This window comes from Xyrauchen texanus, chromosome 23, assembly GCF_025860055.1.
Source record: "Xyrauchen texanus isolate HMW12.3.18 chromosome 23, RBS_HiC_50CHRs, whole genome shotgun sequence".
Classification (NCBI taxonomy): Eukaryota; Metazoa; Chordata; class Actinopteri; order Cypriniformes; family Catostomidae; genus Xyrauchen; species Xyrauchen texanus.
The window spans coordinates 905459-917958 of NC_068298.1; the positions used below are offsets into that span (position 1 = coordinate 905459).

Consider the following 12500-nt stretch of genomic DNA (forward strand, 5'->3'; position numbering starts at 1 on the left):
GCGTGTTTAACGTGTACAGGCGTGTTTAACGAGTACAGGCGTGTTTAACGAGTACAGGCGTGTTTAACGAGTACAAGCGTGTTTAACGTGTACAGGCGTGTTTATCGAGTACAGGCGTGTTTAGCGTGTACAGGCGTGTTTACGGTACAGGCGTGTTTAACGAGTACAGGCGTGTTTAACGTGTACAGGCGTGTTTATCGTGTACAGGCGTGTTTATCGTGTACAGGCGTGTTTAACGTGTACAGGCGTGTTTAACGTGTACAGGCGTGTTTATCGTGTACAGGCGTGTTTAACGTGTACAGGCGTGTTTAACGAGTACAGGCGTGTTTAACGAGTGCAGGCGTGTTTAACGAGTGCAGGCGTGTTTAACGAGTACAGGCGTGTTTAACGTGTACAGGCGTGTTTAACGTGTACAGGCGTGTTTAACGTGTACAGGCGTGTTTATCGTGTACAGGCGTGTTTACGTGTACAGGCGTGTTTAACGTGTACAGGCGTGTTTAACGTGTACAGGCGTGTTTAACGTGTACAGGCGTGTTTAACGTGTACAGGTGTGTTTAACGAGTACAGGTGTGTTTAATGTGTACAGGCGTGTTTAATGAGTACAGGCGTGTTTAAAGAGTACAGGCGTGTTGTGATTGGTCACCTGTTGGAGTGTCTTTCATCTGAGCAGCTGTGCGTCGACTCCTGCGACCCTGCTGCAAACAAACCGTTATAAACACAAAACACACACAAGACTTCCATTCCATTAACACACCATCAAACATAAGCCACACCTCTTTTAGCTCCTCCTCTCTGCCTGGCTCCGCCTCATTCGGCTGTGAAGAAGAGCCTTGTGGGAAAGAATGAATAACCCCTTATATGATCACGTGTGTGAGGAGAGAAACGATCACTATGTGTAGACGTGTAATCTTACGGGTTTCTCTCAGTGCAGGGTCAGACGGTTTAGAGGATCTTCCTCTGCGTGGAGTTCCGCTCACTTCAGATCTCTCCTCGTCTTCATCATCACCCTGTGATGTACAGTAGACACTGAAGACACTGAAGAGGACAGACAGATAGAGACAGACAGGCGGAGAGACAGACAGAGAAGGCGACTCACCTCTTTAGTGTGCGCTTGCTCTTTGTCTTCATCAGTTCTCGTTTGATGTGCTGCAGACAGAAACACACATATGTATGATTTACAAGTATTTACATTGATATGTGTAACAGCTGCTAAAATGGTACTGTCTCTTTAAGAGAACCGGCAGTTCTGCGGGCAAGTGTTGAATGAGCACAGCACAGGTAAATCGGAGCACACACACACACCTGTCCTGTGAGTGCCTGATCGTCCTGTCCGTGTGTCACCGTCTGTCTGCTCCTGATCCGAGAGAAAGTCATGAGTGATTTGAGTGATTGACAGGTTCTCATTAAAAACAAATGACTGGAGATTCTTTACCGTCTCAGAGGCGTCTGACTTCTGCTGCTCCGGTTCGTCGGAGACGGTCGTGCTGCCTGCAGAAGACACACGGATGGATTACACGTTGACTCCAAAAGCACACAACTCGACACTCGTCATCACAAACACACAAAGTAATTCACCTGCGTCCGCAGAATGCATCTGCGCAGACTCGGTTACATCTAAAGAGGGGATCTGTGAAGGCTCAGCTGCGTCTGTAGTAAGGGTCTGCGCAGGTTCAGCTGTCTCTGTTGAGGTGATCTGCGCAGGCTCAGCTGCGTCTGCTAAGGGAGTCTGTGCAGGCTCAGCTCTGTCTGTAATAAGGGTCTGCGCAGGCTCAGCTGCAGCTACTGAGGGAGTCTGTGAAATGTCTGATGCATCTGCGGTGACAATCTGCGCAGTCTCAGCTGCGTCTGCAGTAAGGGTCTGCGCAGTCTCAGCTGTGTCTACTGAGGGAGTCTGTGAAGCGTCTGCGGTGACGACCTGCGCAGTCTCAGCTGCGTCTGCCATACGAGTCTGTGCAGTCTCATCAGTAAGGGTCTGCGCAGGCTCAGTTGTCTCTGTTAAGTGGGTCTGCGCAGGCTCAGCTGCGTCTACTGAGGGAGTCTGTGAAACGTCGGAAGCATATGCAGTGCCAGTCTGCGCAGTCTCAGCTGCATCTGCAGTAAGGGTCTGCGCAGGCTCAGTTTTATCTGTGGAGGGAGTCTGCAAAGGGTCTGCTGCAGATTCAGCAGTGTCTGAGGTGAGGGTCTGTACAGGTGCATCTGCATCAAGGGTCGTTGCAGACTCAGCTCTGCCCGATTCTGCTGCATGTGCTATCTGTGTCTGCGCAGACTCTGCTGTGACTGCACTGAGTGTCTGCTCCTGACTGGATGCGTCTGCAGTGCGGGTCTGCGTGTGTCTTTCTTTGTCTGTTTTCTCTGTCTGCTCATCACGAACCTGAAAGAAAATCCTCCACACATTAGTTAAACACAGACGGGCATGTGTTGATTTCAATTTGTCATGCCTTTGCTGTTATTGTACTTGCATTGGTCGGGGTTATACCCCGCTCTACCCTCCCTAGCAACCGGGCCAATTTGGTTGCTAAGGAGACCTGGCTGGAGTCACTCAGCACACCCTGAATTCAAACTCGCGACTCCAGCGGTGATAGTCAGCATCAATACTCGCTGAGATACACAGACCCCCGGGACAAACATTCTTTTTAATGATTAACATTTTTAATAATAATAATTTTGTTTTTCTTTTTTGCACACTTGTTCGGTCTTGCACCAATGCTTTTATTAAAAATAAGTACAAAATAAATACAAAAATAACTTTACATGTCATAGAAGTGGTGTACCAGCTGAAGAGAACAAGGATTTTTTTCAGGCAATTAACAATTTCAAATATATTTTCAAAAACATTTGCGAAACATATAAAGAGTCATTTCATATCATTAAAAGTTATAAAATAAAATTCTTAAAATATACATATATTTTCCCACAATTTGAAAGCTTTTTCATGACAAAAAAGTCAAGGCACATGACTTGTCAACATATTTTGATACTGACCCAAATGTTGTCATAAATAATCTATTTTGTGCGACACAAAGCGTGTTTACAGCAGGGGGCGCTAGACGGCTCACACAACTGAATCCTCCATCGATCTGCATTCAAATCAATCAAAACGTTTTACATCTCATCTCATATCATTTTTTCACTCTGGAGAGTAAATCATAATTAAAACTAATTGTTGCAAGAATAAAGATTATATATATTTTAAATCCTCCAGTAACAATTGATTATTGTCCCATTCTGAACAGCGCTGTGACTGTGATTGGCCCATTCTAAACAGACTGAGGAATAGACCGCGCTGTCACGTGACACCTGTTACTTTTGGCAGCGCTGTTCAGAATGGGCCAATCACAGTCACATCGCTGCCAAAAGTAACAGGTGTCACGTGACAGAGCGGTCTATGAGCTGCTTCTGCAGTGGTCTAATGGTCTGTCGTCATGCTTTTCCGAAAATAAATAAATACATTTCATTTATTAAACGATTTAAGCAACGTATTTTTATATACGGAGATTTTATAATTAAATATCTTTTTTAAGCACCTCTTGTTAAAACTGGCTGTTTTCAAGGACTTAAATGTGAAAAAGCCAAATTCAAGCACATGAACCCTGTCAAAAGCACAGCACGCTTAAACATCACAAAAAGTTGCATATTTTAATTCATCGCTTTAAAAGCACGCGGACGCCGTCCGTAACCATAGCAACAGCTGCTCTAACCACCCAGGCACAAGAGATGTTTTTGCCACATGTAAATAAAAACATTTACAGTTTTTAAACGTACATTTTAAACTCTTACGGTTAAATTAACCATCATATACAGACTAATTTAACTAAGAACTATTTATGACCACCCTGATGACATAAGCTTACCTCTGATGTCACTTCCTGTAAACTGGAGGCCTCTGTCTCCATCGGTTCCAAGGTAAGAGCAGCTGCAGCTAACGGAAGAAATCATTCATTATGAGTATGAGTGTGATTATTATGACGAGTGTGTGTGCGCGTGTGTGCGTGCACTACCTGCGTCTTGCTGTTGTTCATCCTGCAGGTGAATGGTGTTGCTGGTGGACACTTTGTCTTTACTTTCCAACACATTTCCTGTATCCTCGGGTCCTCCGGGCAGAGTTTCACCCGATGGTGCGTCGGTAGGCGTCATCTCCATGGCAACCTGAGAATCTGTGACGATAAGATCCGAAGAGCGTGAAATATCGGGATCCATGGACAGCAGTGTGAGCGCCGCTTCTTTCATCTTCATATCTGCCTCTGTATCTTCTCCCACAGCTGACGCTGTGACGTCATTTCCTGCAGCCGAGGTGCACAAGTCCATCAGGCTCAAGAGGGCGTCGGCCTCTGCTGACAGTGGGCGGGGCTCTTGGACGACTGCTTCCTCTTCGTCCGATTCAGGTGTGATGTCGCTCAGGGCACCGTACGGGTCGTCTGGAAGAGGTGTGGTGCTCGAGACAGTGGCAGGGTCTGGAACAGCGGGCGGGGACGCAGGGCGTATCGGGTCAGTGGGTTCGCCCGTTTTTGGAGCGCTGGTGGAAGACTCCTTCACTTCCGAAATCTCCTTCCCACCTAACTTCCTCTCTGAATCTTTCTGCACCTTCTCCGTCGTTTTCTTTCCAACCTTTGCGTCCTTCATTTTCTTGGACACGCGCTCGTCCAAGGTTTTCCTGATGCCTGACGCTCCTGCTTTGCTCTTGGTGTCCTGGCCTGGAATTTTCTTGTCCGGTTTGCCCCCAGTGGGAATGTGGGTTTTCAGGTCATCTCTGGATTTAGACCGGTGTTTCTCCGACAGGGGTTTGACCTTTGACCCTGCCTCTGCCTTCCGGCTGTCGCTGTCGGTTTCCGAGCCAGATTTCTGTGGAGTCTTGTCTCTTTCTCCGGTCGCAGAGTCCTTCCTGTCTGTTCTCACCTTGAGCTTCTCTGGGTGACTCTTTGACCTCTTCAGAACCTCTTTAGGGTGCTTGTCTTTCTTACGGCTGACCTCGGAACCCGCCTCGACCTCTGACCTCTCCTCAGAAGAGCCCGTGGAGTCCAGATGACGGAGCAGCTTTGAGTCGCTCTTGCCGCCCATTTTTTCTCCCTTCGGTTTCTCCTTCTCTTTGAGTGTGTCCACGGGCATCTTCCCTTTCTTGGAATCCTTCAGGATTCCCTCATCCGGAGCTTCAGACGTCTTGCTTTCTCTGGAAGACACAGAACTCTTCCTGTCTTGCTTCAACTTGGATGCCTTCTTCTCATCGCCCGCTCCTTTCGCTGTTTGCCCGTCTTTCTCATCGGCAGCGGCGTCGCCTTTATTACTTTCTGTCTTTAGTTTGTGTTTCACTCGCTCTTCAGACACGGCGCGCTCTTTCTCCTTCTCTTTATCTTTGCGCTCCTTATCTTTGGAGTGCGCATTTTTCTGAACGTTCCGCTCAGTTTTCCCGACCGTTCTCTGGCGTTCCTCTGTTCCGAGCTCCAGATCCAGGATGAAGGAGTGGACGCGTTTTTTGTCGGCGAGTTTCTCGTCACTTGCACCGTCCGTCTTTTTTTTGCGCTGCTCGTCCAGATCAGACAGTCGTCGTCCTGACTTTAGACCCGCAGCCTTGACCTGGAGAGAAACATACAGAACCATGTTCTACTGACAGAGACACACACACACACACACATATATATTTATATATATATATATATATGAGAGAGATAGAGAGAGAGAGATAGAGAGAGAGACACACTTCTTTGTTGACTGATTCTCCTTCAGCTTCAGTTTTCTTCTTATCATCGTCTTTTCTAGAAGGAAAGATACAATCAGCATTTACAAGGTTCAGACTGAAAAATACCTGACTGAAACGGCGCTAATGATCTGTGCTAATCTTGAAAACATCAGTTCGAATAGGTCATCCACTAAAACCGTGCATGGTCACTTTACATGTCAGATGGTCTCTTCCAGTCTAAGTGGTCGGTTCTACATGAGACTCACCAAAACCTGGAGTTAGTTCTGCACGACTACAACAAAAATCATAATTGTTGATTATTTCTCAGCCTGTAGCGATTATTAAATAACCGTCTGATCGTTGGCCGTCAAGTTCGAGCGTTACTGAGACCGGAGGACGTCAACCACACCTGTCCTGAAAAGTGCGTCAGTCGAAAATATAAACGAGCAAGCATAAACTGTGATAGTGAATGCAAAGTGCTCCGGTCTCACTTCCAAGCGCTTCCTGGTTCACGCAGTGCTAATGACACCATGTGACACGGGAGGAGATGCACGCTTACTCGATTTCAGTGGAGTGATGAAATGATGTTTTGCTTCATGATAAATAAGGGTTTGTGGGTTTAATCAGAGCATTAAAATAACGTGCGATAATTAAGAAATTAGCACAGAAATATTTTACTATTGCATAATATAAATATAAATATATATATATAGACAAATGATAATTTATTAATAAAATGTTATAATACTACAAAATACTGTACGAGTTAAAAAGGAAGTGTAAATGTAAAATTTACCAAAACTAAAGTTGACCAAAACTTTAAAGTATATAAGAAATATTTTAATATTTCAAATATTTTTTTCCAAGTCATTCATAAGTTTCTAAAGCTTTAAAGGAAATAATTTATCCTTTATTTATAATTGGATTTATATATTTAAAGTTAAGACTTCTTAAGGTGTGTGAAGCACACATGCAGGAAAAAAGCACACCTTAAAAAATTGGACAATTTATGACAATTATTTGTGAAATCCCTCAAATAGAAAATGAATAGTCATAATCACAATTATTTGTTTGACAATTAATCGTCAGCCAAATTTCATAATCATGACAGCCCTAATTATTTCCCTTGATATTGTTATCACATTTGTAAACTTAGATTAATAGAATATTCATGAGGGAATTGTCAAATCACACAAAAGTGAAGTATGGAGTGCCACAGGGATCAGTTTTAGGGCCTCTGCTTTTCTCCATGTATATGCTTCCCCTGGGAGATATTATCAGGAATCGTGGAATAAGTTTCCACTGTTATTCCAACAATACACAACTTTAGTTACACAACCAAATTAGCAGAGTGTATCAATGAAATTAAAGATTGGATGGACAGAAATTTCCTTCTACTCAATTCCAACAAAACAGAGGTGCTAATTATTGGACCAAAAAAATAAGCCGCTAGAATATAATGTGACTCTAGATGGATGTTCTGTTACATCATCTTCAACAGTGAATAATTAGGTGTTATATTTGATACCAATCTGTCCTTTGATAATCTAATTACCAATGTTTGTAGAACAGCATTCTTCCACCTCAGAAATATTGCTAATTACGGCACATGCTCTCTGTTGCTGATGCCGAAACACTAATTCATGCGTTCATGACCTCAAGACTAGATTATTGTGATGCATTACTGGGAGGATGTCCAGCAAGATCAATAAATAAACTTCAATTGGTTCAAAATGCAGCAGCCAGAGTGCTGACGAGAACCAAGAGATATGATCATATTAGCCCCATTTTATCATCGTTACATTGTTACACATTAATATTAATATTCTGTAACTACGTACAAAGCTTTGAATGGTCTCCGCAGTAATTAAGTGATCTTCTGTCACGCTATATTCCATCACGTTCATTACGATCACAAAATTCTGGCCTGTTAATAGTTCCTAGAATATCAAAATCCACTAAAGGAGGAAGATCCTTTTCATATTTGGCTCCTAAACTATGGAATGGTCTCCCAAACACTGTTCGAGATGCAGACACACTCTCTCAGTTTAAGTCTAGACTAAAGACTCTTCAGACATACACCTCATTTATCCTCCAACCCACAATTAGGCTGCTTTAGTTGGGTCTGCCGGAACCAGAAACATTGAGCATGATCTCTAACTCTGCATACAATTAAATGGCATCTATGCTTATATTATTTTATTTGTTTCCCTGTCTCGACCTCGGGACTCCTATCCTGAGGTCACCAGAACCGGCTGATCCAGCACCATTCCTCCATTCCACACTGGGGTTATTGATACAATTATTAGTTAATAATTGATCTTTATACACAATTTACAATCATATTTAATGAAACTATACAATGATGACTCATAGACTTTATAGATATAACGTTTAATTTTCTGTAAGGTTGTTGTGAAAAGCGTCTACAAATAAAAATGACGACTCAACCACTGAAAATAAAAATACTTTTAGAACATTTTGATGAAACGGGTTTAGATTCAAACTGAATTCTGTAAAGGACACTTTCTAGCAGCCTTAATTGATAACTTGATATATTTGTACAGTCCTACCTGGAATCTATCTTTCTCTGTCTGCTCAGAGCAACTTTCTTTTCCAGAACCTTTTTCTCTTTTCGAGCTTCTTTGGCTCGCGGACGCTGAGGGTTCTGATCAGTAGAGAAAGATGCCTGTTTCTTCCGATCTGCTGACAGAAATATCGATCAGATCATTATCAGATCATTATTAGACCAATGCGCAAACACAAACACACACACACCCTGTTCCTCAGTCTGAGCTGCTCTCTGACGGCGTTTCTCCTCCATGCGCTCACGGTTCTGCTGACGCTTCAACAGACGCTCCTCTTTGTCTTTGGCCTGTGGAGTGAAAATTCACAAATTAAAATCAGTATCAAATATAATCATTCAATGTCAAAGTTCTAGATACTTCGTTTTATGGGTTCTAGAAAGTGTCAGGCGTTTTTAGATGTACTGTTAAGGATTCGTCATACTCAATATTAAGGGTTCTAGATACTCAGTGTTAAGGGTTCTTGATACTCAGTGTTAAGGGTTCTAGATACTCAGTGTTAAGGGTCCTTGATACTCAATATTAAGGGTTCTTGATACTCAGTGTTAAGGGTTCTTGATACTCAGTGTTAAGGGTTCTTGATACTCAGTGTTAAGGGTCCTAGATACTCAGTGTTAAGGGTCCTTGATACTCTGTGTTAAGGGTTCTTGATACTCAGTGTTAAGGGTTCTTGATACTCAGTGTTAAGGGTTCTTGATACTCAGTGTTAAGGGTTCTAGATACTCAGTGTTAAGGGTTCTTGATACTCAGTGTTAAGGGTTCTAGATACTCAGTGTTAAGGGTTCTTGATACTCAGTGTTAAGGGTTCTTGATACTCAGTGTTAAGGGTTCTAGATACTCAGTGTTAAGGGTTCTAGATACTCAGTGTTAAGGGTTCTAGATACTCAGTGTTAAGGGTTCTTGATAATCAGTGTTAAGGGTTCTTGATAATCAGTGTTAAGGGTTCTTGATAATCAGTGTTAAGGGTTCTAGATACTCAGTGTTAAGGGTTCTAGATACTCAGTGTTAAGGGTTCTAGATACTCAGTGTTAAGGGTTCTTGATACTCAGTGTTAAGGGTCCTTGATACTCAATATTAAGGGTTCTTGATATTCTGTGTTAAGGGTCCTTGATACTCAGCGTTAAGGGTTCTTGATACTCAGCGTTAAGGGTTCTTGATACTCAGTGTTAAGGGTTCTTGATACTCAGCGTTAAGGGTTCTTGATACTCTAGCGTTAAGGGTCCTTGATACTCAGCGTTAAGGGTTCTTGATACTCAGTGTTAAGGGTTCTTGATACTCAGTGTTAAGGGTTCTTGATACTCAGCTGTTAAGGGTCCTTGATACTCAGCGTTAAGGGTTCTTGATACTCAGTGTTAAGGGTTCTTGATACTCAGTGTTAAGGGTTCTTGATACTCAGTGTTAAGGGTTCTTGATACTCAGTGTTAAGGGTTCTTGATACTCAGTGTTAAGGGTCCTTGATACTCAGTGTTAAGGGTCCTTGATACTCAGTGTTAAGGGTTCTTGATACTCAGCGTTAAGGGTTCTTGATACTCAGCGTTAAGGGTTCTAAATACACTGTTAATAATTCTAGATACTCAGTGTTAAGGGTTTTCGTAACTGTGTTAAGGGTTCTTGATACTTCATGTTAAAGAGTTCTAAATGTTCCATGTTAAGGGTTTTCGATACTCATTTTAAGGGTTATTTTTACTCAATGTTTTAGGGTTCTTGATCCTCAAAGTTTTAGGGTTCTTGATCCTCAATGTTTTAGTAATTCTGGATACCCTGTTAATAATTCTATATATTCCGTGTTAGGGGTTTTTGATACTGTGTTAAAGGTTCTTGTCACTCATAGTTATGGGTTCTAAATGCACTGTTCTAAATGTTCCATGTTAAGGGTTCTTGATACTCATTTTAAGGGTCCTAGAAACTCAATGTTATGGGTTCTTGATACTTAATTTTAAGGCTTCTAAGTACACCGTTAATAGTTCTACATAGTCAGTGTCAAGTGTTCAAAATGAACTGTTCAGTGTTCGAGATACTCAAGTGTATTGGTTCTAGAAACACTGTTATGTGTTGTAGATGCTCATTGTTAAGGTTCAATACGTTCAATATTTTGTGATGGGTTTCTATGTCTTTCAGAACGTGTTCTTACCACAGAGCGGCGTCGCTCTTCCACAGTGACTTCATCATCGGAGTCGCTATAATAACGGGAGTACAAGAAGGGTTTGTGTATATAGCCCTGTCTCACACCACGTGGCTTCTTCTCTTTACTGCCCTCAGAGTCTTCACCAGCTGGAGATTTCTGCCCTCGCTCACCTGCAAACACGCAATGACACACACACACATGACGAGCGCTGCAGTGACAGATGCAGTAAGCAATGTGTTGTTGTGGTTCTGCAGTCAGTCTCACCCTCTGAGCTGATCTCTCCCTCCTCTGAGGATTCAGACAGCGGCTCCTCCTCGTCACTGTCTCCCTCAAACGAGGAAAGATCGCTGGTGTGAACAGAACTCACTGTGATGTCACTCAAGCCCTCCAGATCAGACTCCTCCAGAGAGTATTCTAACAAAACACATATACACATCAGACACAATATTACAATATTAAGATTAATGCATAATGCATAATCAAGTGTCAATTTTAGCAATGCATGTAGGTCTACACATGACACTTCCAATTTAATTTTCTATTTAACGTTGTGGAGATGGCGGCATGGCCGAGCAGCATCTGTAGAAAGAACGGTAAGGATTGACACCTGTGGGAAATGATCTCTAACAGCTGTTCTGTGTTACAGTGGTGCCGAAACACAGGATTAGGTGGGCCTCTTGTATCCCGGGTTTTGGCACCACTGTAACAGAACAGTTGTTAGAGATAATTTCCCACAGGTGTCAATCCTTACTGTTCTTCCTCTCCTGGCCTCACTCTTTACAGACATTGCTTGGCCATGCTCCTATCTCCACAAACCTCTATTTAAATGTAGCTTTTTTTAATCTTTGTTTTTTTATGCTGTTAAGAGGGCCAATGTCTTCATTAACTGAAATAAAACAGCTATAAAGCAACTCAGAAACAGTTCTCAGCTTGATTTGAATGCATAGCGCGCACAAACAATATGGCATGCAGTTGATTCAAGCTAAATAATTATTATGTCAATTTAACACAATGTCGGTTAATCACAATTACAATATTAAAGGAAATAACATAAATTATGATGTCATTGACTGATATGCGTATATGCGAGCGAGTGACAGTGATGGATTAGCTTGGTTTGGTGTCGTACCCTCTCTGAGTCTCTCTCTGGTCTTCAGTTTGATGTGTTGTTTGGAGGGTTTCTGATCTTCAGCTTCTCTGTTCTCCTCGCTGATCTTCACTGATGGTTTACTGCTGTTCTCTCTAGCCCCAGCGTCTCCCTGCTCCTGCTCCTCCTCCTGCTTCACCTCCTCGGTCTCCATATCCATCTCAACCTTTGCATCTTTCTCTTCTCCTCCACACTTCTCCTCAAACACCTCCTCCGTGGTGTTGTTGTCCTCTTCAGTGATGCTAATGTCCATTTCCTCCTCTCTTTGGTCTTGTGTTGGATCAGTAACTCTGATGGTCTCTTTTACCTGAACATCAGCGCTTGAACTTCCAGATGGAGCTGTCACAGTAAAACACATTAAAACAGATCAGTGACACAAAGAGGAATGAAAACACAATCACAGCCAATCAGAGCATATTTGATGTGTAATACACAGACATGATGAGCAAGATATCGCACCAATGAGATTTCACTTTGGACAATGCAACCCAAAACAACGTGACAAAAATAAAAAGAGTGTCTGACAAAATGTCCTGTTTGTAGCTCAGATTTACATAGAAGATACGAGATTTATGGCTTGACCATTTAGACAATCTGTTTTCACTTCAGACTGCCGTGAACACCTTCGAATGTAATCTCATAAACACTGTTGAGTATCTTTAGTATGAATCATGTGAACGGCTCACCAGCATCATTCCTGTTGTCTACAGTCAGCTGATCATCCTGGCTTTCCGCAGGTGGAGGCGGGGCTACAGGTGGCTCCTCCTCTTCCATGTGGCCGTTTGGAGACAGAAACTTCCGAACGACTCGCTCCACCTGCGGCCGAAAGGTGTGATGGACCTTTGGATCCACAACTTGAGCCACGATTCGGTCCACACCCTGCTCCAACATACCAGACCTGACCCAAACAGAGAGAGAGATATTAAGTATGCACTGAAAACACTCTCAAGACAGACAGACAGACGGACGGAC

General features: G+C 42.8%; 1 protein-coding gene across 2 annotated transcripts in view; it reads right to left on the reverse strand.

Moving 5' to 3' along the window:
- The window catches only part of bod1l1 (biorientation of chromosomes in cell division 1-like 1), a 30813-nt gene that overhangs the window by 8112 nt on the left and 10201 nt on the right, over window positions 1–12500 (reverse strand). The window contains exons 3-18 of one of the 2 annotated variants that reach the window (XM_052154604.1): window positions 12215–12426; window positions 11511–11867; window positions 10646–10795; window positions 10388–10551; window positions 8450–8546; window positions 8245–8374; window positions 5693–5747; window positions 3999–5568; window positions 3852–3919; window positions 1576–2371; window positions 1433–1488; window positions 1303–1354; window positions 1097–1146; window positions 914–1007; window positions 774–829; window positions 644–692 (exon numbers count right to left, since the gene is read on the reverse strand). In XM_052154604.1, the coding sequence (XP_052010564.1) occupies window positions 644–692; window positions 774–829; window positions 914–1007; window positions 1097–1146; window positions 1303–1354; window positions 1433–1488; window positions 1576–2371; window positions 3852–3919; window positions 3999–5568; window positions 5693–5747; window positions 8245–8374; window positions 8450–8546; window positions 10388–10551; window positions 10646–10795; window positions 11511–11867; window positions 12215–12426 (3956 nt within the window). Of the gene's footprint in view, window positions 1–643; window positions 696–773; window positions 830–913; window positions 1008–1096; window positions 1147–1302; window positions 1355–1432; window positions 1489–1575; window positions 2372–3851; window positions 3920–3998; window positions 5569–5692; window positions 5748–8244; window positions 8375–8449; window positions 8547–10387; window positions 10552–10645; window positions 10796–11510; window positions 11868–12214; window positions 12427–12500 lie in introns of both variants that reach the window. The other variant, XM_052154603.1, reaches the window with a different exon arrangement.